We start from the raw sequence: 23,681 nt of genomic DNA, 5'->3' as shown, positions 1-23,681 counted from the left end.
GTTTATATACTTCTCTATTTTTTATCTTTCATTTCATGTTTTTGGATTGTATTTTTTTATGTTTGTTTGTGAATTTTAAACATCCTTGTTTTCAACTTCCACTTTAGTTCATACATAATTATAAACTATTCATAAATAACATTTGTCGTAGATCTCAAAATAATTTTGGGGATGGACTATTGGGTCAATTAATTTATCTGCTTGGCCAATGGGGCTAATTTTACCTATATTTAACATGTTAATTAACTTAACCATTAAATAGTTTCGGTTAACCGAATTTTTAAACGATTTCGATTAATCGAACCGCTAAAAATGATGGTTAACAGTTAAGATTACAATTACGAATTTTGACAAACGGTTAATCATTAACAAATTAAATTTATAATTATGCTTTTAATTTATTATATTTTTACACAAATAAATTAATATAATTTTCTATTATTTATAGTTTATATATTTTTAATAAAATTTGTATAAAAATAACTTAATATATATATATATATTTTAATTTTTAATTTCTTTGAAAATAAAGAAATATGTGTTTATTGTTAGGTACCAAGATAATGAGATGTATATGTCAACACACCTTTTCGTCATACTAGGATTCAAACTCCTAAAAATATGATAGAATTTTGCTAGGATTCAAACTCCTTAAAATAGGATAGAGTTCTACTATGATTTAAACTCCTAAAGATAGGATCCATAAGCACTATAAATAGTCATTGTAACTCACTATTGTAGTAGACGATTTACAGACAAAATACAGAGGAAAACACGGAAAATACAAAGGCAAAGCTATTGTAAATGATTCGAAAAGGAAATAAAAGGTAGCATTTTTTTTATTCGTTCATTTCTCGCATGTGCACGTTATTTTTTTTTGAGATTTGGTTCGAATAACCCAAAACGTGGGTTGCGCCGATGACAAAAAATGGGTGGGGTTTCGAAGTTTCGAACCTAGATCTACCTCGAGGCGTGTTCATTTTTTATCCCCCTAATGCGTAATATCAACGTTAATCGTCTTTCAAATTTGGCCGAATCTTTATTTTTTCTTTATATTAGTCCTTTTATTTATTGTATAGATATTTTTATTTATTTATTATTTACATTATTGTCATTATATAAATATATATACGTATGTTCTTTTAAATGATTTTCAATTGATTTTTTATTTATTTATATTTATTTGGTTATTTTTTAATACTATATTTATTATTATTTTATATATATATACTTTTTTTTAAATATTTTATTTATAAGCATATTATTACTATATATATATATATATTGTAATTATCTTTATTTAGTTTTTTTTACTTTATCATTATACATATATATGTATGTTTTAAATAGTTTATTTATAAGCCAATTATCATTATATGTATACTTTTATATTTGGTTTATATATTTATTTATTTTTATTTTTGGTTTTTTTTATATTATATTATATTTTCATATTACTATTATTATTGTTATGATTATTATTTTTCTATTTTACTCATTTATATATATATATATATATTAATATTTATTTATTTATTTATTTATTTTTCCATTTATTTATTTTTACTTATTTTTATTCTTCATTTTTTCATTTATTCATTTTTTTTCCTCTGACATCTTATGACTTTTTAAGGGTATTTTCGTCAATTAATCAGAGGTAAGTAATTTATTATCAAATTTTACCTTTTAATTTAAAATTACAATTTTCTTAATTAAGACAACGGAAAATTACTTAGTACCGAAAGGGCGATTCAAGGGTATCCGATCAACCTATTTATTTTTAAATAAATGATCGGTGGCGACTCCCAATCTACATTTTTCAAGTCGAAGCCCAATCCTGGGGCCCAACCGAAATGCGGTTGTGACAATATATACTTACATCGATGTAAGTATGTGTTAAGTGTTACACTTTTTTTTATTTTATTCATTTACATCGGTGCAAGTATGTGTTAAATGTTGCACTTTTTTATTTTATTCACTTACATTGGTGTAAATTATGTATTAAATGCTACACTTTTTTTGTAGTATGAATTATAAAACTTTAAAACTTTCATGTTGTGTTACTTTTTAAAAATAATTGTAATAGGTTAACTGTAGGTTAATCGTATGTTAACCTATAATAAAATCGTTAATAATAGTTAATAATTTCTTAATAGTTAGATTACTAATAGAAAAATTTCGTAATCGTTATAACGATTAACTGACCGTTTAGGCTAAACGGTACAGTTAATAGTCTATGAACAACCCTAATGAAGTACACAAACTAGTCATTTAAAAAATTAAGAGTTAAAAACTCAGCGAAATAACTCAAACAAATTATAAATATAAGTAGTGAATGATAAACACCTACAAGACTAATATAAAATACATATAAAAGTGATATCTCATTGACAAATTTATATTATTATAATTCAATCACGATTTATTTTCAATAATTATAAAAGCCTATCAATATTTAATACGATGATTTAAAATAATAATAAATCAACATGATAATTGAATATTATCTGGATTTAGAAATATGATGTCAAATTAAAATTAAAATATATATTATAAAAATAAATAAAAATATGTTATAGAACAAATAAAATGATATGTTATGTTCGTATAAAAATAATTAATCAAAAAATAATACAATTAGATTATAAGGAAGAGAAGAAAAACAATGATCTACTATTAGTTTAAGAATTATGTTATTGTAAAAAATAAGAAAAATATAAACTCATTTTATAAAAAATAAAACAAGAAAAAAAATGAAAGACGAGCTTTCTTTTGATTCTTGTTTAAAAGTATACAATCTCCAACAACACTGCCAGTTCGTCCCTGCCATTCTAATTCCAGCAAATCTGATCTTTCATTTTATATAATTATTGTTGTTGCAAAATCCCAGAAATTCATGTTATTTCTTCTTTGTTATACAAACACCTGTTTACTTTGAAAAAACCCACTTAAAAAAGAGAGACCTGTTTACTTATCTTATCCCATTAATAATTAATATTCCCAAGCTTCTTTCTTTCTCTTTATTCCTCAATTTATTTTCTCGGTTTTATTAAGTTGAAGGAGTCTTGCTTTGATGGATGGAATGTACGGTTTCAACGCCACCGCGGGAGAGTACGGTGACAAGGCGTTGATGTCACCGGAAAACACGATCCTCCCATCAGATGACCATGCTTGGCTTTGCTCGTTGGGTCGGGTTCCGATGTTTGGATCTGACGAGTTAATCTTCGCCGCCTCTGCCATATCGGAAGGTGCTTCCATCACCCCTGAAATTCGACTAGAAGAGGACATATCATGCGTCGTTAAAGCCAAAATCGCTTCCCACCCTTCCTTCCCGCGCTTGCTTCAAGCTTATATTGATTGCCAGAAGGTGAAAAGAAATATTTAAACACACCCAATTCAAACCCCTTTTGTCTTTTCTATTTATGATGTTATATAACTGTGTAGGTGATATGTGCAAGAACACTTCAGCATAAGTTTCATAAAAAAATAAAAAATAAATAAAGGAGAAAGCTTTCGCTACATTTGCTTTTGTTAGTTGAGTTTCAATTTTCCGCCATAAATGAGGGTTTACTTTGGTTTTCTCAAAGGTTGACGCAAAAGCATTTTAGCTCGAAATATTACTGGTTTGGGAACTTGAAGCTTTTTATTTTACTATACTTCGTATACCCTTTCGTTTCCAGGATCCAAACCCTTTTTCTTCCTACATCAATTCCCATGATTTTATGGGAAATATGTGATGGATTTCAGGAAAACACTTTTAAAGTGTTTGTTGGAATTTTCATGAGAAGTAAGTTTAATTGTTTGCGTTTTTGTACTCTAGGTCGGGGCGCCACCGGAAATATCGAGTATACTAGATGAAATTCTGAGGGAGAACGACGTTAACAGGCGGGATGTCGGCCCAACCTGCTTGGAAGCCGATCCTGAGCTCGACGAGTTCATGGTCTTATCTTTTTTTCTCTTTTGCTCTCTTTTTATTCTGTCTATTTTCATTATATATGTAATGAATTGATAGATGTATTTTCTTTCTCTGTGTTTTTCTCCAGGAAACTTACTGCGATATGTTACTGAAATTCAAATCTGATCTCTCGAGGCCATTTGATGAAGCAACCACCTTTATAAACAAGATTGAAATACAGTTTCGAAATCTCTGCACCGGTGCTTCCATTAGAGGTCCTTCTGGTCATCCCACCTCTCTGTCTGAAATATATATATATATATATAAATTCCTTTATATTCTTTGTTTATTTTTTTTTCTGGGTTCTTGGTTTCTGTGCTCTTTCCAAAATCTGTGTCCTCAGTCTTTACATACCAGCAATATCTGCTCCACTTAAAATTTTCACCCCCCAAACGCCTAAACAAGCTAAAAACTCAATCTTTATGAATTTCCCAACGAAATCATCTCTGCAACTATAGCAGGCGAAACTCGGTAGTGTTGTAGGCTTCCGGTGCATATGATAACATGAGCAATAACCATTCCTTTCCTAGTCATAAATCATAGATCTCAGCTATCCTTTTCTGAAAAAGAACCCACTAATGGAGGCCACAAACAATAACTCGGTAGAATAAATCCAAAGTTTCGAGTATGTCAAATAATAATTCTAACCACTAACAAACAAAGGAAAACCCTAGAGATGAAATTGACCCGTGTCCTTGTTTTACTCTCCGCCATTCCTTTCCAAACCTTCCCCTTGTGTTTATAATCTGAATTTTTATGTTTTCCACTAATGTTGTTGTAGTGATGACTTCATGTTTTCTTCCATTTTTATCTGCATTGTCTTAAACGAATAATAATATGTAATTATGTATGATCCGGGATGGGGGTTGCATTTGCCTGCTGATAATCTTTTATTTTTGTCTTGTTTCTTCCTTTTTGCCGTGTCATAGAGAAATGAAGCCTGAAATGTAAACTCCTTTTTTTGTTTTTGAGAGATTTTGAAATGACGTTTCAGGGTCCAGTGGTGCCATGCGTAATAGTATTTGCTTTGCTTGATAGTTCGAACATGATGATATCTTCTCAACTGTTATTTTTTTTATGCAATTCCTTAGATAATGGAAATACCTACGTATAGAGAACAAAAGCCCTTCGTTTTAGTTGATTGAACGTTTGGACTAAAGAGTTTCTTTTTCTTTCTCTCCAGTTAGGAAGTATATTGTCAGGATTAACCTTTTTTTTTGGTTCTCAAAGTAATCTGTTTTGGTCTGATACTCTGATGTACCATGAGGATTTGGTCCAATGAGTGTATCCCTCCAGTTGCCTACTAATTACCATAACATTTTCCTTTTGAAAATGCATGTCTGGTTTGGTTGAGAACTTGAGTCCACAAGATTCACCACTAATGAGCTAGCCTTCTTGAAATGTGATAATAGCAATCTAGTTCACCAAAAGTTCATATTTAAAAATGTGCTACTACTCTTATTTCCCTAATTTATAAAAAAGCTAATCTGTATAAGCACAAGAATTGATTTTGAGGATGACTTAGTTAATGCATTCTATTGTGTTTTGTAATCTTATACCGTACTGTGGTCCTGGTGCATGCTATACCTTATCAACACAATCTTTTTCATTATATAAGGTTACATGCAAGTCAATCAAACCCATCATGCCTGGAATAAAGAAGCTGTTAGATCCATATATATATATATATATATATATATATATTCTATTGGAATATGTTGACTATTGAGTTTTCTATTCTCTTGTTAATTTTTGTTAATATAAGATCAGCTTCAGATGCGGCATCGTTGTTGCTGGGATTGATGATAGAATGAAAAATACGAGTAAGCCATGTTTATTGACAAATTATACGTTTTCTTTTAAGATCCTATTGGCGTACCTGTGTGGCCAGTCAAGTTTCTGAGAAGTGTTTTAGGAGTTGGCGTAACATAGACGTGCATTAATGTATAAAGTGCTATGGTATTGTTAATCGTGATTTTATGGTAGGATTGATTATAGATTGTTGGGTTTTGGGAAATAATCTAATTATTTTTTGGATTAAAAGGTTCGTATTTACACCTGAATTTAAGAAGGATAAAGAAGAAGAAATACCGATTAAAAGCAATAAAGTGCAAGTTAAAATTTTGTACACTAAATCAAGAAAGGTTTGTGATGCAGCAGTGGGTTAGTAGTTTAACAACATAGTTATCTGATTGCATGTTCTTCATCTTATAACATAGTTTCGAGGGTACAAAGGTCATTATTTGTGCCTTGAATATCATATTTGTGTTCCACACGTGTAGACATGCAATGACATTGAGTAAATCTTATTATTCATATTCCGTGTCTTGCATGCTTTCGATCCACCTCTTTAAAATAAGATGTTTTGCCTTATTTTAGTGGAATGATAATGGTCTGTAATGATGTGCGGTCTGGTCTTTTGAATGCGTACCAAGTTCCAATAGAGCATTAGTTGTCATGCCTATGAATGGTGGGAAGTTTAGAATTTTAAGAATTTTCTACTTTGAGCCTCACTGATATGTTGCTAATGTAATATATATATTTTCAACATCTATATCTTCTTGAAAGATGTTTTGGATAGCTGAGCTCTGAAAATTTGAGTTAATGTAGTTAATCTTTTTCATGCTTGCAAATTGTCATTGTCAAACATTGATTTGCACAAGAATTTTCTGAGATCATGTGAATGTAGATCACGGTGACTTTCCATAAAGGACTAGAACTGAGGTTTATGACTTGCAACCACCTTTTGTTTCTTCCATGTCTATTATTTTACTGCCAATTGAGGTTGCTTTTTTGTCATTATGGCTGTAAACTGGATAGACTTGAGCAAGATCTAAGTTATTGATACTGCTTTTGCTTTAATAAATTCTTTCTTTATTGAGTTGGGGTTAGAAATCTTAGGAATCCATCATGAAAAAAGCTGTTGATGTAACTATAATTGTTAATTGTTTCAAAGTACAATTTACCTTTTTGATGATGCTATCATCATTATCTTTAATCACTTCATTTGCTTTTATTTTTCTTTGGCTTTGGTCGGTTGTGCACGCTACTTTATGCCAGAACTGTATTAACTTACCCATCCTCTGGTCGAAAAAGAGAAAAAAATATGAAGAACTAAAATTCGTTAAACATGTAACCACTGTAATGTTGTCTTCAATAATGATCGATATGAAGATTTTATTCGTATAAATTCACATGCTTGGTTTGTGTTTAAATGAATACCTGCCATGGCTGTTCTCTTGCTGTATGATATGTTATCTGCCAATTTGAAATTCTATGTTGTTTGTAACATCTTCCCTTATTTATAGAATCATCTTCCACTTTGTCCTTTATTTAATTAAAAAAAAACTTCCACATAAGGTCAGCTGTTGAATTTTTTCCAAATTAACAGAATACTCTTCCAAATTAACATTAGCACACATATATATATATATATATTGCTGCAATAATCCAACATGGTAGATTTAGCTTTTTTTTGGTTCCTTTTCCTTGTGGAATATTTTCTTGCTGTACATCTTGTGAAGTTCTTGTGGTTCAGACTTTAAACATCTTTCTGATTAGACATACATAACAATTTTAAGCGTTCTGCTGTGGTAATAATCCAAAGAAAAGTAGAGTTGAAAAGGAAAGGAAGACTATCATGAAAATCTTTCTTCTATTGTGTTGATCAACCTAACATCTATTTTTGCAATATAAGCCTTTTTTTAGGTGTTTGTGTTAATATTTCTGCCATTGCATTATTTTTATTGTCAATATCGTTATCAACTAGGTTTGTACTTCGATCAAGCTAACATCTTTTTTGCAATATAATCCTTTTTAGTTTTTTTTTCTTTTTCAGTTTTGAAGTTCACATGACTCGGTAAGCTATTTTTGCTTGCTTTTGATCATTTTGTTCTTCACGTTCCATGATTATATCTAGTGACTTATGCGCACAAAATATGTTTAGTTAGAGGGATGAGTTGATATAAATATATATTTATTGTTTATTCTAGGAATAATAAGTTGAGATTAGCAAAACACATGGTTGATAGTTACAAAAAGTATCATCGTCCATGCTTCAAGTGTTGAACGTCCAATGGCCATTAAGGTATAGTTGTCCCTCAAAAGAACAATTTTTTGTTATGGGAAAAAGCCTCTGATTTGATTCAAGTGGTCGGAGTTTTCACATGACTCCCGTAAATTTTGCTGAGAACGCATCAGACTTTTTCATTGAAAAAAATGATTCATTTAATTGACTAATGCTTTCTTTTCCTTATCTTCCACTCTGTTGGCTCTGGTTTGGTGCATGTCATATCCAATGGATATTGTTGTTTCCTCCCTGGTGACTCTTTCTCTGCATTCATTAACGTGCAACACACGTGTGTGCATGATGTCTCAGATACCTGGGCTCCACCTTTAGGCCCCCAATTCTTTCCTTTTGTTTAGGCATTTTCCATACCCACACCGCTTCCATGCTTATGCTTAAACACTCAAATAATTCATTAAATGAAAATGTGTTAAAAATGTCTTCTTTTAAAAAAATGATGAGAAAAAATTGGAAAAGTAAAGACCCTCCATACCCGATTTAGAGTCAGTAGTGGGAGGATCTGGTGGGCATTAATAACTGGAGGGCAGTGCTTTCCGGGGGAGGGGGTGTTTTAGGCTTCTGAAAAACAATGGGTTTCCATTGTTTCCATTCTATCTCCTTGACTTTTCTGGGAAATGTATTATGTGATTTGATGGCCGTACTGTCATGTCCACTCCCAGTGTGACTGACAATGGACATAACCACACAGTCATCTCTTTTGTACTTTTCCCCAAATCGTCACGTCTTTGCGTTTTGGGTCTCCATGTTTTTCACTGTGCAATGTCTGTAATTTTTGCAGTGCTCTCAGTCTGCTCTCTCAGTTCCTTTAACTACAAGATCATCACAATTTTTTATTGAAAATCTATTGCTTTATTATACTTTAATAACAAATTTTAGGCACCTGATAGCTGGAAAGCGTGGCGATTTTCTCAAAAAAAAAATCAATTTTTTGTTATATATTTATTTGTTAGACATCTTTTAAGTTATATTTTCTTATCTAACACCTTTTGTAGAAAGACGTAACCCATGCACTACGTCTTATGTTGATGTGGCGTCACGTGGTGTAAGGCGCAACCCATGCACTGCGTCTTTCGTTGATGTGGCGTCATTACCTTATATAATTATATTCGTATTTCTCGGTTATAAATACACTCTCAACCCGTAAACATTCACAACAATTCTCTAAACCCAAAAAATCACACAACAAACCTTTCAACCTGTAAATATCACCCGACAATCTTCTTATCTTTTATTTAAAAGTTCGTTCGATCTTTCGTTTTAAGGTAATTTTTTCAATATATAATACTTTTTATAATTATATACGGTTATTTGAAAAAAAAATATTGTATTAATTATTTTCAATTAATTTTTGTGGTTGGAAAATTGGAAAGTAAGAGCATACGTCAAAATATTTTTGTCGATACAGTACATTTATGTGTAAAAATTTTATTGTTGATTTTAATTTATATATTATTTATTTAATTAGGCTTGTTTCATATTTTTTTGTAGATATAAGATTGTCTTCCTTTCAAACTCTAAAAATGACACGAATTTCAATCATTATTTATTATGATGGAGAAATTAGAAAAGATGAAATTGGTGTTTTCGTATCAAATTATTATGTTAAAATATCATTCAAGAGAAACATAGCTTTTGAAGAGCTGATGACGAAGATTTAAAGGAAGATTTATGTTAGAAGTACTAGAAGAATGTTGTCTCTTTAATTCAGATTTACAATATCATTGTTTCCGTTAACTTATACAACGTTAAAATTATCGAACAATGATGATGTTGAAATGATGGTTGATTCTCAAAATCATTATTCAGACGTCGATACGGAGATGTATGCAAAGTTTGTTGAAGTATGTGTTGTTCGGGGTCTACCATTAAACTCCCAATATGGGTTGACTGAATAAGCTGATCAAGTTGACAACATAACTACAGTAATATGTAATGATTTTAATGTCATAATAGAAAATCCGCAACATGGTACCATTCAATCAACTTCAATTGAGAAATATTCATCAGTAATTTTTTACGATCTGTACCGAGGTGGGTCTACAAACAATCTGTATGGCAACATCGCGTCCAATTCAAGGGGAGACATTTATCTGTCAATTTCTTTGACCTAAATATTGAGATGCCATCAACGCAATAATCTGTGTAGTTTCCATTTGACACGATGACTTCAATCTTCAGGGGAGACATTCTACTGCGAGTTTTTTCGATCTCAATATCAAGATGCCTTTTAGTTCAAGGGAGAGACATGCAAGTAGTAGATTTTTCGACCTAAATGTAGAGAGTATGGAAGAACCCTCATCTTTACGAGAAGGACCACCATCACACATGTATGATGAAACTGACTATGGTGTAATGTACGGGCTGGAATTTGTGGATATGTCTAATCTCGTTGTGAGTTATATTTAGGCATGGAGTTTTCAAGTAAAGAAGAAACGATGACGGGTATTAAAAATTATAATATCCGTAATTCTGTTCAGTCTAGAGTCAACCGCTCTACGCCAGAAAAGTATATTTGTCACTGTGTCTGACATGAAAACGGATGTAATTGGATGGTTTGCGTATCGAATAGTAAGAGGAAAAACAATAGATGAGAACTAACAGTATACAACGATCCTCATACATTTTGTGTTGGAGAAATCAACCAAAATCATCTTAACTTGGACTCTGAAGTGATCTGTCACGCCATCATGCTCATGGTAAAAGCAAGTTTCCATATAATTATTGATGTGTTGATTTCAGCTATATAATCGCAGTACGGGTATTTTGTTTCATACAAAAAAGCATGGAAAAAATGCAATTAAAAAACTTCACGGTGAATAGGTTGCATTTTACAACGAACTTCCAAGTTAGTTTAAAGTAGTGCGGAGGTTGAATCTTAGGACAATTGTGAATTTCGAAACTTCTCATGCATACATAATGATCGAGTTCTTCGCGATCGATGTCAATTCTACCGGGTTTTTTAGACTTACCCACAGTGCAGCAATTCTGTGAAATATTACAAGCATGTAGTCCAGATCGACGAGATTTTCTTATATGAAAAATATAAGTAAGTTTTACTATTGACAGTTGTCTAAGATAATAATCGAAATAATCTTCCAGTTGTTTTTGCTCTTGTTGAATGAGAAGATACAAATTCTTGGGTTTTTTCTTTCGAAAATTACATTCAAATGTTATCAAGAGGGAAAAAATGTGTTATTTCAGATCGCGAAGCTAGGATCAAAGCAACAATGGAGTCTTTGGGTCTAATGTGGCAACCACTATTTGTCCAACATAGGTACTATATCCGACACATTACTGCGAACTATCATTGAAGGTTCAAGAAAAATGATGAGCGCCAATTACTTGTGCGTATGGGTAAGTGAAACTGCTATAGTTTTTTTTTTCCTTTCGATCATTTTCATTTTTTAAAGAAACAAAGTTAGTAAGTTATACATTTTATGTTCAGGTTACGAACTATTACATCAAACATTTGAATATATGCTTCAAGATTTGCGGGCGAAGAACGAGGAATGATACAATTACATTAGTCTCATCAATAAAGAAATATGGACAAATGCATATGATGATGAATATCAATATGGACATATCACAACTAACTTGGCTGAGGGAATCAATTCGACCTTAAAGGGGGTACGCCACTTACCTGTAGTGATTTTGGTAAAAATGACATATTTTCGTTTGGGGGCTATTTGCGAAGCTCGGGGGACGAACTCAACATGGATATAAGGGAGTCATGTGTATCACCCTAGATTAGTTACAGATTTACAAAAAAAATTGATGCATCAAATAGAATGTCTGTAACAAGCTTCTCTAGAACGCAAGAATTATTTCGTGTCACAGAGATATCGCGATCTCATCAAGGGATTGAAGTTAACTCGTTAAGAGTAAATCTACGAGACAGATGATACGATTGTGAGTTTTTTCAAGCTCTGAAGTATCTATACTCCCATTTGATAGTAACTTGTTCGCATATCCGTAACGATTATAATCGTTTTATGGATCCCGTATACATATTATCAGAAGTGTTTAAGGTATACGAATTTGAGTTTCTCTCATAGTTAATGATAAAAACCCTAATGAGGTTCAAAATTAGGTTTCGATTGTACTATATCCGACTTTATTGAGGGAATGTGGTCGGTTAAAATTCACTGGAATTTATTGTGATATAAATATTCGAGAAACATCTAGGCAAAATAAAAGATGTGGACATTGTAGAAATCAATGACACACTAGAAAAACATGTACACTTCTTTTGTCATCGAGTAATCATTGATGAGGAACTGATGTAGTTGTTTATCAAATAATAGTTCTTATAATTTAATTCACATTTATCTAAGGATCGGACTAGAAATGGAATCCCAAATTTCGGCGAAGAGTGGAGTTTGAAATCCGATAAACATCTCTAAGCTGAATATTTTTCTTTTATCTTCTTCATGTCCACCTATTTTCACTTTGCGCGGATCAATCACGTTATTTTACTTCATTTTAATTAATGGGTCCGCTTACTTTTGTTCCATGCCTAAATACCCATTGATTATGCTTCTTGTTAGGGTATTTTGGGAAATAGCTGATGTTCTCAACGTGCGTATCAGAGGGTATCAATGGTTATAAAATGACATTAATTTTAAGTAAATGTAAATTAAATTACAAGAACTATTATTTGATAAACAACTACATCAAATCCTCATCAATGGTTACTTGATGAAAAAAGAAGTGACATGATTTTCTAGTTTGTCTTGGGTTTATAAAATGCAACATCTTCTGTCTTGTCTAGATGTTTCTCGAATATCCATATCACAATGAATTCGAGTCGATTTTGGCCTACCACAGTCCCTCAATAAAGTCGAAATTTGGTACAATCGGAACCCAATTTTGAACCTCATTAGTGTCTTTGTCATTACCTATGGGGAGAACTCAAATTCGTATATCTTAAACACTTCTGATAGTAGGTATACGAGATTCACAAAACAGTTATAGTCTTGACGAGTATGCGAGCAAGCTGTTATCACATAAGAGCATGGATACTTCAGAGCTTGAAAAAACCCACAGGCGCACTATCTGTCCCGTAAATTTACACTTAACAAGTTAACTTTAATCCCTTGAAAAGGTCGCGGCATCTTTGTGACACGAAACAATTCATGTGTTCTAAAAAAACTTGTTACATACATTTGATGCACTCATGCGCACAAGTAATTGGCGTTCATAATTCTTCTTGAACATTCCATGGTAGTTCACAGCACTGCGTCGGATACATTACATATGTTGGACAAAGAATGGTTGCCATATTGAACCCAAAGATTCCATTATTGCTTTTATCCCAACTTCGCGATCTGAAATGACAGATTTTTTCCCTCGTGATAATATGTAAACGTAATTTTCGGAGGAAAAAAACCCAAGAATCTGTATCTTCTCATTTAACAAGGGCAAAAGCAATTGGAAGAATATTTTGATTACCATATTGGACAATTGTCAATAATAAAATTTGCTTGTATTGTATTTTTCATACAAGAAAGTCTAGTCAATCTGGACTACAGGCTTGCAGTATTTCACAGCATTAATACGGTGTGGGGAAGTCCAAAAACTTGGTAGAATTTGCATCGATCGCGAAGAACTCGATCATTATGGTATGTATTGCAAGTTTTGAAATCCACAATTGTCCTAGGATTCAACCTCCGCACCATCTTAAACTAACTTGGAAGTTTGTTGTAAGATGCATCTCATTCGCCGTGAAATTTTTTAATCGCATTCTGTCTTGCATTCCATGTTTTTTTTGTATGAGACGGAATACCCGTACTGCGATTATATAGTTGAAATTAACACAACAATAGCTATATGGGAGCTTGTTTTTACTATGGACATGATGACTTGACACATCACTTCAGAGTCCAAGTTGAGATGATATTGATTGATCCTCCAGTACAAAATGTGTGATGACCGTTGTATACCATTAGTTCTCATATATTGTTTTTCCTATTCCTCTTCGATACGCGAACCATCTATTTTCATCCATTTTCACGTCAGACACAGTGGCAAACATACTTTTCTGGTGTAGAGCGGTCGACTCTGGACTGAACAGAATTACATATATTGTAAATTTTATAGTCATCATCGTTTCTTCTTTGCTTGAAAACTCTATACCTAAATATAACTCACAATTAATTAATGATGAGTTAAATCATAGTCACCGAGATTAGGCATATCCGTAAATTCTGGCCCGTGCATTGCACTATAATCAGCTTTATACATTTATGTTGGATATTCAGTTTGTGTCATATTTGTGGGAACTTCATCTACATCATCATCATCGGAGTTGAACTGCGGTGATTCTGGGTGAATGAATTGTATAGTCTCAACATCATCCGCACTTGGCTCACGAAGCGGTTCTTCTGGTGGAGATGAGTGTTCCTCCATGCTCTCCATATTTAAGTCGAAGAACTTACTACTTGCATACATTCCCTTTGAACTAGAAGGCATCTCGACATTGAGATCGAAAAAGCTCGCAGTAGAATGCCTCTTCCCGGAACTTGAAGCCATCTTGTCAAATGAAAAATGCACAGATTGTTGCGTCGAGGGCATCTCCATATTTAGGTTAAAGAAATTGGTAGATGAATGACTTCCCCTTGAACTGGACGCGATGTTGTCATACATATTGTTTGTGGACCTATCTCGGTACAGATCGTAAGGAGTTAATGATGAATGCCTCCCCATTAAAGTTGATGAGATGACACTATGGTGCAATTTCCTATTATGACATTAAAATCATTACACATTACTGTAGTTGGGCTGTCAGCTTGTTCAACCAGCCCATAGTGGGAGCTTAATGACAGACCTCGAACAATACACACTTCAACAAACTTTGCATATATCTCCATATCGATGTCTGAATAATGATTTTGAGAATCAACAATTATTTCAATATCATCATTGTTCGATAGTTCGAACGTTGTATAAGTTTACAGAAACAATGATTTTGGAAATCTGTACTGAAGCGACGACATTCTTCTAGTACTTCCAACATGAACATTCTTTGAAATCTTCGTTATCAGCTCCTCAAGAGTTATGTTTCTCTTGAAGGATATTTTAACATAATGATTTGATACGAAAACGCCAGTTTAATCTTTTTGAATTTATCCATCATAATAAAAAATAGTTGAAATTAGCGTCATTTTTAGAGTTTGAAGGGGAGATAATCTTATATCTGAAAATAAACCCTCTGAAACAAGCTTATTAAATAAATAATATATGAATTAGAATATAACACAATAAATTTTTTACACATAAACGTAAATAATTTAAATAATATAATTTTATATTATTACCGTATCGACAAAAATATTTTGACGTATGTTCTCGCTTTTTAATTTTACAACTACAAAAAATTAATTGAAAATAATTAGTACAATATTTTTTTTAAATAATCATATATAATTATAAATAATATTATATATTAAAAAAATTACCTTACAACGAAAGATTGAACGAACTTTTGAATAAAAGATAAAAGGATTGTCGTGTGATATTTACGGGTTAAAAGGTTTGTTGTATGATTTTTCGGGTTGAGAGGATTGTTGTGAATGTTTATGGGTTGAGAGCATATTTATTGTCGAGAGAAAAGTTTAAAAGCCGAGAAATACGGATATAATTTATACAAGGCGCGACCCTTGCACCGCGCCTATCTATCGCGTGTGTCAGACGATAGTAAGGCGCGACCCATGCACCGTGCCTTACCCCACGTGGCACCACATCAGCGTAAGGCGTGATGCATGGGTCGCACCTTTCTACAAAGGGTTTTAGATCGAGAAATATATATGAAAGCGTGTCTGACAGGTAAATATATAACGAAAAGGTGATTTTTGGAGAAAATCGTCGGTAAGCGGTAGGGGTGAGTGTTTCATCAAGTTGAGATAAAAAACTTCGTTGAGTTAGAGTGATATAACTTTAATTTTATTTAAAAGAAGAGTATTAATAAAAAAAAGAAAATTAAGTTGAGTTGATTTGTTTGAATTTAAATTGTAAATATATATATAATGTCATTGTATTAATTGATTTTAGTTTAAATTGTTTTCTATAACTATATGTGATTTATATTTTTTATATATGATATACTATTATGCATAGGTGAGGTAGTTAGCTCGAGCTTAAAAATTAATTTATTAATTATTAAAAGTTTTAAGTTATTTAAGTCTTATTATACTTTAAATTTTACTTCAAATTTTTTTTACTCGAGTTTGTGAAATCATGAGTCGTGTTGAATTATTTTAGTCTCAAGTAGAATTGAAAAAAAAAATTGATTTTTTTGGAGTCAATTTGAGTTTTGTTAACATCAAGTTGTATAACTTTCAGCCATATAGTTTAATAAGCCAGTTGTTATAGCTTTGTTGGTATAGCACAAGGTTCTTAACCTTGAGGTCATGTGATCGAGTCCCACGGAGAGCATTTCATATATGGGGGCAGCCTACTATCTTACTTTCCCCGTATTCCATTACATATGAGAATAAGGGTCGGTTAAATTTCTATAGCTTCATTTTCAATTAAATAGATTATATATCTGCTTCAATCTTAAAGTGCATAAAATGCATTTTACAGCATAAAATAGAACTACAAGATCATATAGCACTCTCCGAGCTTTCATTTATTCAGCTTGTATGATTGTGTTCCTCGAGCCATGGAAACCTATTCCTAGGCTTGTAATGAAAATATTATCGTGGCAATGTAATCTTTCCATACGTTTACGCACACGTATGTTTTGGCACTTGGATTTGTTAATGTTTATTCTTAAATCTTGATTGATGAAGCAAAACGATTGAACTTTTTTGTGTTATCCTGTGATTGGCAGATGAAGGTGGAGTATCATCGGATGAAGATGTTGGTGTGGGTGAGGTAGAAGGGCAGGCAAGAAGCGAAGAATGGGGTCTGAAAGATAGGCTGCTTCGGAGATTTGGCAGTCATATAAGTAGCTTGAAGTTGGAGTTCTCCAAGAAGAAGAAGAAAGGGACACTACCAAGAGAGGCTCGACAAATGCTGCTTGAATGGTGGAATGTTCACTACAAATGGCCATATCCAACGGTAATTTCATCCCAAACTCCCTCGTGCTCTATTCGAGTACATACGGTATTTCTAATATATGAAGATGTTTCATATTTTGGCTGCAGGAAGCCGATAAGATAGCATTGGCTGAATCGACGGGACTAGACCAGAAACAAATAAACAACTGGTTTATAAATCAAAGAAAGCGGCACTGGAAACCATCGGAGAGCATGCAATTCACGGTTATGGATAACCTGTCGGCACAATTATTTACCGACGATTGAGGTCAGGCGACCGGCGGTGTCGAGTCAAATGTATATCCCACATCGTTAGTTAATTATGGTTTTAAGTTGATCAGCTTTGTTTCGTATGCGCCTTCAATGCCATGTTCACTCAGAATTTCACGTTCTCCATCGCATGCAATTCAAAATACTTTGAATATTTGTATTATCTCTATTCCTTTTTGTTAAGTTTAAAGAAGACACTATGTTCAAAGTTCTCTCATAGTCGATCCAGAAGTCGAAAATTAAGGGTTAAAGAAATTTATATGGGATAACTTGATATCAAACTTGAGGAGATAGATCTTTACTACAACTAAGCAATGCCATATATTAATGTTTTTGGTCAATTTACGTATATTTAGTTTTGGGCAGGATGGACTCATGATTCTATGTTGGGGGTAAAATTTAACTTTTAAAATTTTAGGGGGTGAAATTAAACTTATAAAAATCTTGGTGAGTGAAAATAAATTTTTAATAAAAAATATAAAAAAATTTAAAATATATTATAATTTTAAAATTTCAGGGGTGATTCTCTTCCTTGCCTTCTTGTTTCATCCTTAATTTTGGGGTTGTTGCTAATTGCTAAGTCATTGATTAATGGTTTTTATTGATTTTACGTAAATATGGTTTTTATATTGTATTGATTTTAAACATATAAGTATCCAGTTTTTATATTTAGTGAAATATTTTTTATCATTTGAAATTGACTAATAAAAATAACAGATTCAGATATCAATGTGGTAATGTATAAATAATAGATATTATAATATTTAGGTTCATATGATGTGTCTATGAATTTTGTGTAATTGGTTTTTAAGATTAATAAAATGTTTTTTCTACACTCGCATTTAAATATTAGGGTAAACTACAAGTTTACTACTCCAACTATTATTTTTATTTCGTTTTGATCACCAATTATATGTTTTTCATAATCAACTTAATGTTTAGTTATGGTTTCATTTTGGTCATCTTAAAAAATTAATAATGATGTTGACTTATTATCCTAAGATAATATCATGTCATAATTAGAAAAATATCATGTCAACATTTCTATTAATTTTTAACGGTGAGTAATTAAAATAAAACCAAAACATATCTTACAAATACAACTACTCAAATCCAACCCCCTTAAAAATAATATTTTCTTTAATAATTGAGGTCGTGTATGAATCCAAATGGTCAAAGTTCTAATTAAATAAAGCTTTAATTTTAATTACGGTATAATAACAAAATTATCTCCCATGGCGCCTACGTTGCATAAATAGTCATTTGACAATGCATGTACAATCACTCTTGTAGTTAATAATGTTCAAGCTAATGACTTCTAAGAATAACAAGGATCCCTTTAATTAATTAGGTAAGTTCGCTCGTACAATGTATTAAAAATAACATTAACTTATTTTTTATGAAAAAAAATTAACTTATTGCTCAAGTGCACACTTAACATAACTGGTTTATCAAAAAAGCTACTAGAAATCCACAAGAAACAACAAATTTATAATTTTCCCAATTATCGCCATTATTTTATTCACTTATCTCACAAACATAATTATGGCGAAATTTCTCATAGCTATACCGGACATCCCTCGTCGGCAAAACCCGATACATCAATCCAAACCTCGTTTATGCGCCCGGTGGGATGCTTCGAAGCATTGTACTGCGCAATGCTGTAGTTATAATACTGGTTTTGATCCACTCCTTGCATCAACCTTTTACCAAGGCTAGAACCCAGAGCGTCTTTTTCTTTCTCCACATTGTCGTCCCTAGCATATCCGGAAAACTTTCTGACTGCAATACAGTGGCTCTTCCACTTGTCCAACTGCAAGTTCAACTCCGCCGAGGGCGGCGGCGGAGACTTATTGTTATACTCTGCTGGCAGATAATACCTCACGATATAAGACGACGGCGACCCACCGCGTTGGGACGGAATGATGCTGGTTAAGACGGGCTTTGTCATGAAGAAACGAGTGGAGTTACGGTTTGCACCTTGGAGATACTGATACAACCTGAAGCAAAGCAAAGCAATGGAGTTAGAGAATTAATGACGGACTCGCAAGATTTTTTTTGTTGTTGACGAAATTATAAAATTTTAGGGTGAAATAACAACCTGTGGAAGCCTCGTTTAGTGGAGTTCTCGAAGGAAGTTCCACGGACAAGAGCTGTCATCCAAGAGATTTCCATGTACAATCTTATTTCAAAATCGGATTCCAAGTGTACCACTCTGAATTGCGGCGATTCATAGGCGGCGGCGGCGGCTGAAACAACCACAGCCTTACCGGTAAATGCTATTGCCAGCAATAGCAACATTAACCAATTTTCCATTTTTTCTTAAGGGGTTTGATAATTTTTGATGTTGTATAACGTACGTGGCTCAGGTCTCGATTATATAACCATGGGAGTATCACTCGAATGACGACTCTATCCTTTCTTTTTATCTTATTTTATATCCCATATGTGAAGTCAGAAATGTAGACAAAGGATTGAAATATAAATATAACATAGCATATGTAGTTTAATTTGGACTAGTATGATCTTAAAGAACATATTTTAAGCATCCACTGATAACATGTCACCTCTAGATTTTCATCAATTATATAATACATCAACCACACCACTAAAACTTTCTACCCTAAAACTGTAAATTTTAAAAAAAAATCTCAATCATATAACATGATCCTTTAATTTTAATTAGAATAATTAAGCTTAAAATATCGTAGGGGTTTTAGTTTTTTTTAGTTGATTAGTTTGAATATGATATTATAGCAGTTCTTCATAAGAGTGAGTTTCCCAACCATTTACTCATAACGTCGGGTTTCAAATCCTTTTTCTTACTTAAAAGACCTAATACATTAATTAATAATTAAAAATGTATCACTATTTAATTATTTATATATAAGGTAAAGTATATGAATGATCCCCGATTTTGAAAAGTTATTTTGTTGAGTTTTCCGACTATGAAAAATTACAAAATGATCCTCTTACTATAGGTCGTTACTTTGTTAAATCCCTCGACTATTAAAATTTATAAAATAATAACTTAATTGTTTAGATGTTCCAAACTCATCTTTTTCTGTTAAAAAGTCAACGATTGTCTGAGCTTCACGTTAACATGTCGATTGAGATGTGATAAAATTAGATCCCAGAACATTTTGATTTGTATAGTCGTTTGAGATTCCGAGATCAAATTTTATTATATTCTAGTCAGCAGGTTAGCGTCCACCTTAAACGAAAGTCAATTTTTTAAAGGGAAAGGACGAGTTTGAAACATATGATTTGTTGGGTGACAATTTGTAACTTTTAATAGTCGGTGGAGTCAACAAGTCGATACCATATAATTAGGGGACCATTTTGTAATTTTTAACAATCAAGGATTCGACAAATCAATACCATGTAATAAGGGGACCATTTTATAACTTATAATAATCGGGGACATGCCAACAAAACATTGTCTTATAATTAGGGGATTATTTGTGTACTTTACCTATATATATATATATATTATTGTGACACTGATAATGGATGCTTAATAAATAAGTCGTTAGAATCATTCTAATATAATTTAAATTCATAATGAATGCCTTTATTTATATGGTGGTATTTCACATATAAATGCCACTTGTAACTCTTCAAACTAGTACAGGTGAAACAAGGCAGACAAAGAGAATCAAGTTATGATCTTCAAGATATTAGTCAAAAGCATTAGTGGCCTGCTTTATTTACTCCCCCACTCTGCAGAACCTTAAGCAACTCGCCAAATTGCAGTCCTCATGTAATCAATTAAACCCAAGTTGATCAGCAATTATGAGGGACTTGATAAGCGAAATATAATTATTACTAACAGGAAAATGTTTTCATGATAAAATCCACTGAAGATAGTAGTGACTCCACAACAGCACCTGGAACAGAAAATGGAAGAAACTGATGATGAAACAATTAATGGTATCACAAACTGTAACAGAAAAAGACAGACATCATCAAAAAGGTTGAAAAGGGTTTTTGAGATTAATCTTGTTTTTATAGTTCATGCATAATGGTGGGTTTTCAATGTCCAGCTATGTTGCACTGATACAGATACGGGAACAGGAAACGATAATTTTTAAAATTATAGGGTACGGGGACGACAAGGGTTCGCATATAAAATATTTTTAAAATTATAAATATATATAAAACAATTATAAATAAAGTCAAATATCAAGAGTCAAACAACAATAATAAGTTTAGAACAATAAAATCCATAAACAAGCCACAATATTAAAATGTCAAATTTTAAGATTCAAACCATAATATTAACTCTGGAATAATGAAATATATAATAAAATCATAATATTAAAGTGTTAAATCTTAAAACTCAAATCATAATATTAAACCCAAATCAAACATAAAGGGGGCAGTTATGTAAAACCATAATGGTTAATCTCAAATGGAGATCCATAGGAATTTATAACAAATAGATCTACTGAAACACACTGCAACAATGAACGATCCCTTCCTGCCAAAGCCTTTCTATCCACTCCCAAGAATAGATCGAATACTAAAGCAAAGGAACGCCAGCTAATGCAAATCCAAGAAAAAATAAAACAATAATAACAAACTTGAACCAACACAAATTCACAACAATAAGAACGCCCAACAATTAAAGCACATCAATCTCTCCAAGCAATAACTCAGACAAAAAAGAACTAATTCAAAGTAATAATCTCGTTAACAGACCTATAGAAATCCAGGGTAAAGAGGCAATAATTTAGCCAAAAACACACCAAAATGAGATTCTTTCCATACCCGACTCAAAAATCTGGTCAACTCCAAAGATTTTCTTATTAAAAATGGAATCGTTCCTCCACAATCAAATCGACCACATAAACCCAAAGAGCGCAATGTTCCACAAACTCAGGCTAAAATTAGAGAAGGGATAACAAAACCAGAACAAGAAAGATTAGCATCTCCAGGCATATGAATTAATATTCCATTTTGAGAACCATTTTTTCCAAATACAACGAAATGATGTTCAATGCAATGAAGAAACTCACATGTTGCTGCCGAAAAGCTCAAGAAGCAGAAGCAATTGCTGTCGAAAGCTCCAATAGAGAAGTTGGATTGTTGCCGAAAGCTGCAACCTCCAATTAGGTTATGTTGTTCCCGTTGTTTTCTTAATGCAAAATGACGAAAATATCCTGGGGACGCATGTGAAAGTCACATGACGTCCCCGAAACATCCCCAGAACTCGGAGAAACGTCCCCGACGCTGTTCAGCCGTACCCCGCCACTGTGGAACGTCCCCGGTACGTACCTCAGTCGTCCCCGTGTCATCCCCGTACCGGGGACATCTCGGGTACTTGAAACGGCACAAGTTTGCCGTCCCCGTGCTTCCTAGATGTCCAGTTCCAGTATGATAGTAACATTTTGGTCATTCAAGTTCGCTAAAGAATTTCACAGTTTATGTTTTGTGATTTTAAGGAGTGTGTTCGATTTTGATTGTTGGTGTTATTCTGTATTCTTTTTCTTTATTGTTTTTTTGTTGGACAGTCAAGGGTGGATGGAGGCAATTGACCCTCTTAAAATTTAAAATTAGTATATTTTTTTTTGTATTTTCAATTAGTAATCTTTTTTCACTTCTAAAATTTTATAAGTTCTTCCCCTCCTAAAATTTTAGAAGTTTGTCCCTCCAACATAAGATTCTGCGTCCGCCCCTATTTTTTTATCGTTGTTTAGTTGAACTTAGGAAGTTTATTGTGACGCCAGACAGAATAACGATTATCCTGTAGGCTAGTTCCAACAGATGATTCACAAGAAAAAATTCGCCCAAACACCAGAGAAAAAAGTCTCTAGGGTTTAATAAAATATTATAAAATCAAAACTATCCAAAATCAGTCCACAAGCCGGACTGTTATAGCCAAAAATCTTGTTTATCGGAATTTTACCAAAAATAGTAAAATCCCGAAAATCACTCTAAATTGAAATTCAAAATAAAATAAGCAATCTGCAAAAAATCCGACCGAATTCGGATTTGAAATGACTTCCTAATTGACAATCGAAATATTACCATAAATAGTAAAAAAAAATCCCGAAGTTATGGATCATTAGGAAAAGAAAGCAATCGCGGATTACTCGCAACAACTCCAAATAAGTCATTTACGGATCACTAAAATTCGCAGCATAAAGACCAAAACTATTCGGAATTGTTGTCTAAATACATAATCAACTTTATGTCAGATACAAATTTATCGTCAAAGTTCTCTAGAAAAGATGAAACCTGGACAGAGTTGTCAACAGTCAGACAAATTAACGAGTTAATTTACAATGGTATATGAATGTTGTCTAAATACATGTAGTTA

General features: G+C 32.5%; 2 protein-coding genes across 3 annotated transcripts; one reads left to right on the top strand and one right to left on the bottom strand.

The window, feature by feature from the left end:
* The first annotated feature begins 2,947 nt into the window (after window positions 1-2,947).
* Window positions 2,948-17,504, top strand: LOC120206456 (homeobox protein knotted-1-like 6). 2 transcript variants are annotated; one of them, XM_039206102.1, is made up of 5 exons: window positions 2,948-3,367; window positions 3,821-3,940; window positions 4,044-4,170; window positions 16,879-17,108; window positions 17,195-17,504. In XM_039206102.1, the coding sequence occupies exons 1-5, from the start codon at window positions 3,074-3,076 to the stop codon at window positions 17,351-17,353; spliced, it is 930 nt and encodes a 309-aa protein (XP_039062033.1). In that variant the 5' UTR covers window positions 2,948-3,073; the 3' UTR covers window positions 17,354-17,504. The 2 variants fall into 2 exon arrangements, with proteins under 2 accessions (XP_039062033.1, XP_039062032.1); XM_039206101.1 differs by having other exon boundaries at window positions 2,950-3,367; window positions 4,044-4,179; window positions 17,195-17,502.
* A 1,377-nt stretch (window positions 17,505-18,881) lies between these two features.
* Window positions 18,882-19,672, bottom strand: LOC120206463. The gene is made up of 2 exons (XM_039206107.1): window positions 19,458-19,672; window positions 18,882-19,356 (listed from the first exon to the last, which is right to left on the bottom strand). The coding sequence occupies exons 1-2, from the start codon at window positions 19,670-19,672 to the stop codon at window positions 18,921-18,923; spliced, it is 651 nt and encodes a 216-aa protein (XP_039062038.1). The 3' UTR covers window positions 18,882-18,920.
* Between the last annotated feature and the right edge of the window lie 4,009 nt (window positions 19,673-23,681).

The sequence above is a fragment of the Hibiscus syriacus genome, unplaced genomic scaffold, assembly GCF_006381635.1.
Source record: "Hibiscus syriacus cultivar Baekdansim isolate YM2019G1 unplaced genomic scaffold, ASM638163v2 tig00013808_pilon, whole genome shotgun sequence".
Lineage (NCBI taxonomy): Eukaryota > Viridiplantae > Streptophyta > Magnoliopsida > Malvales > Malvaceae > Hibiscus > Hibiscus syriacus.
Note: the sequence above shows the minus strand (reverse complement) of the source record. Positions and strands in the feature narration are given on the sequence as shown.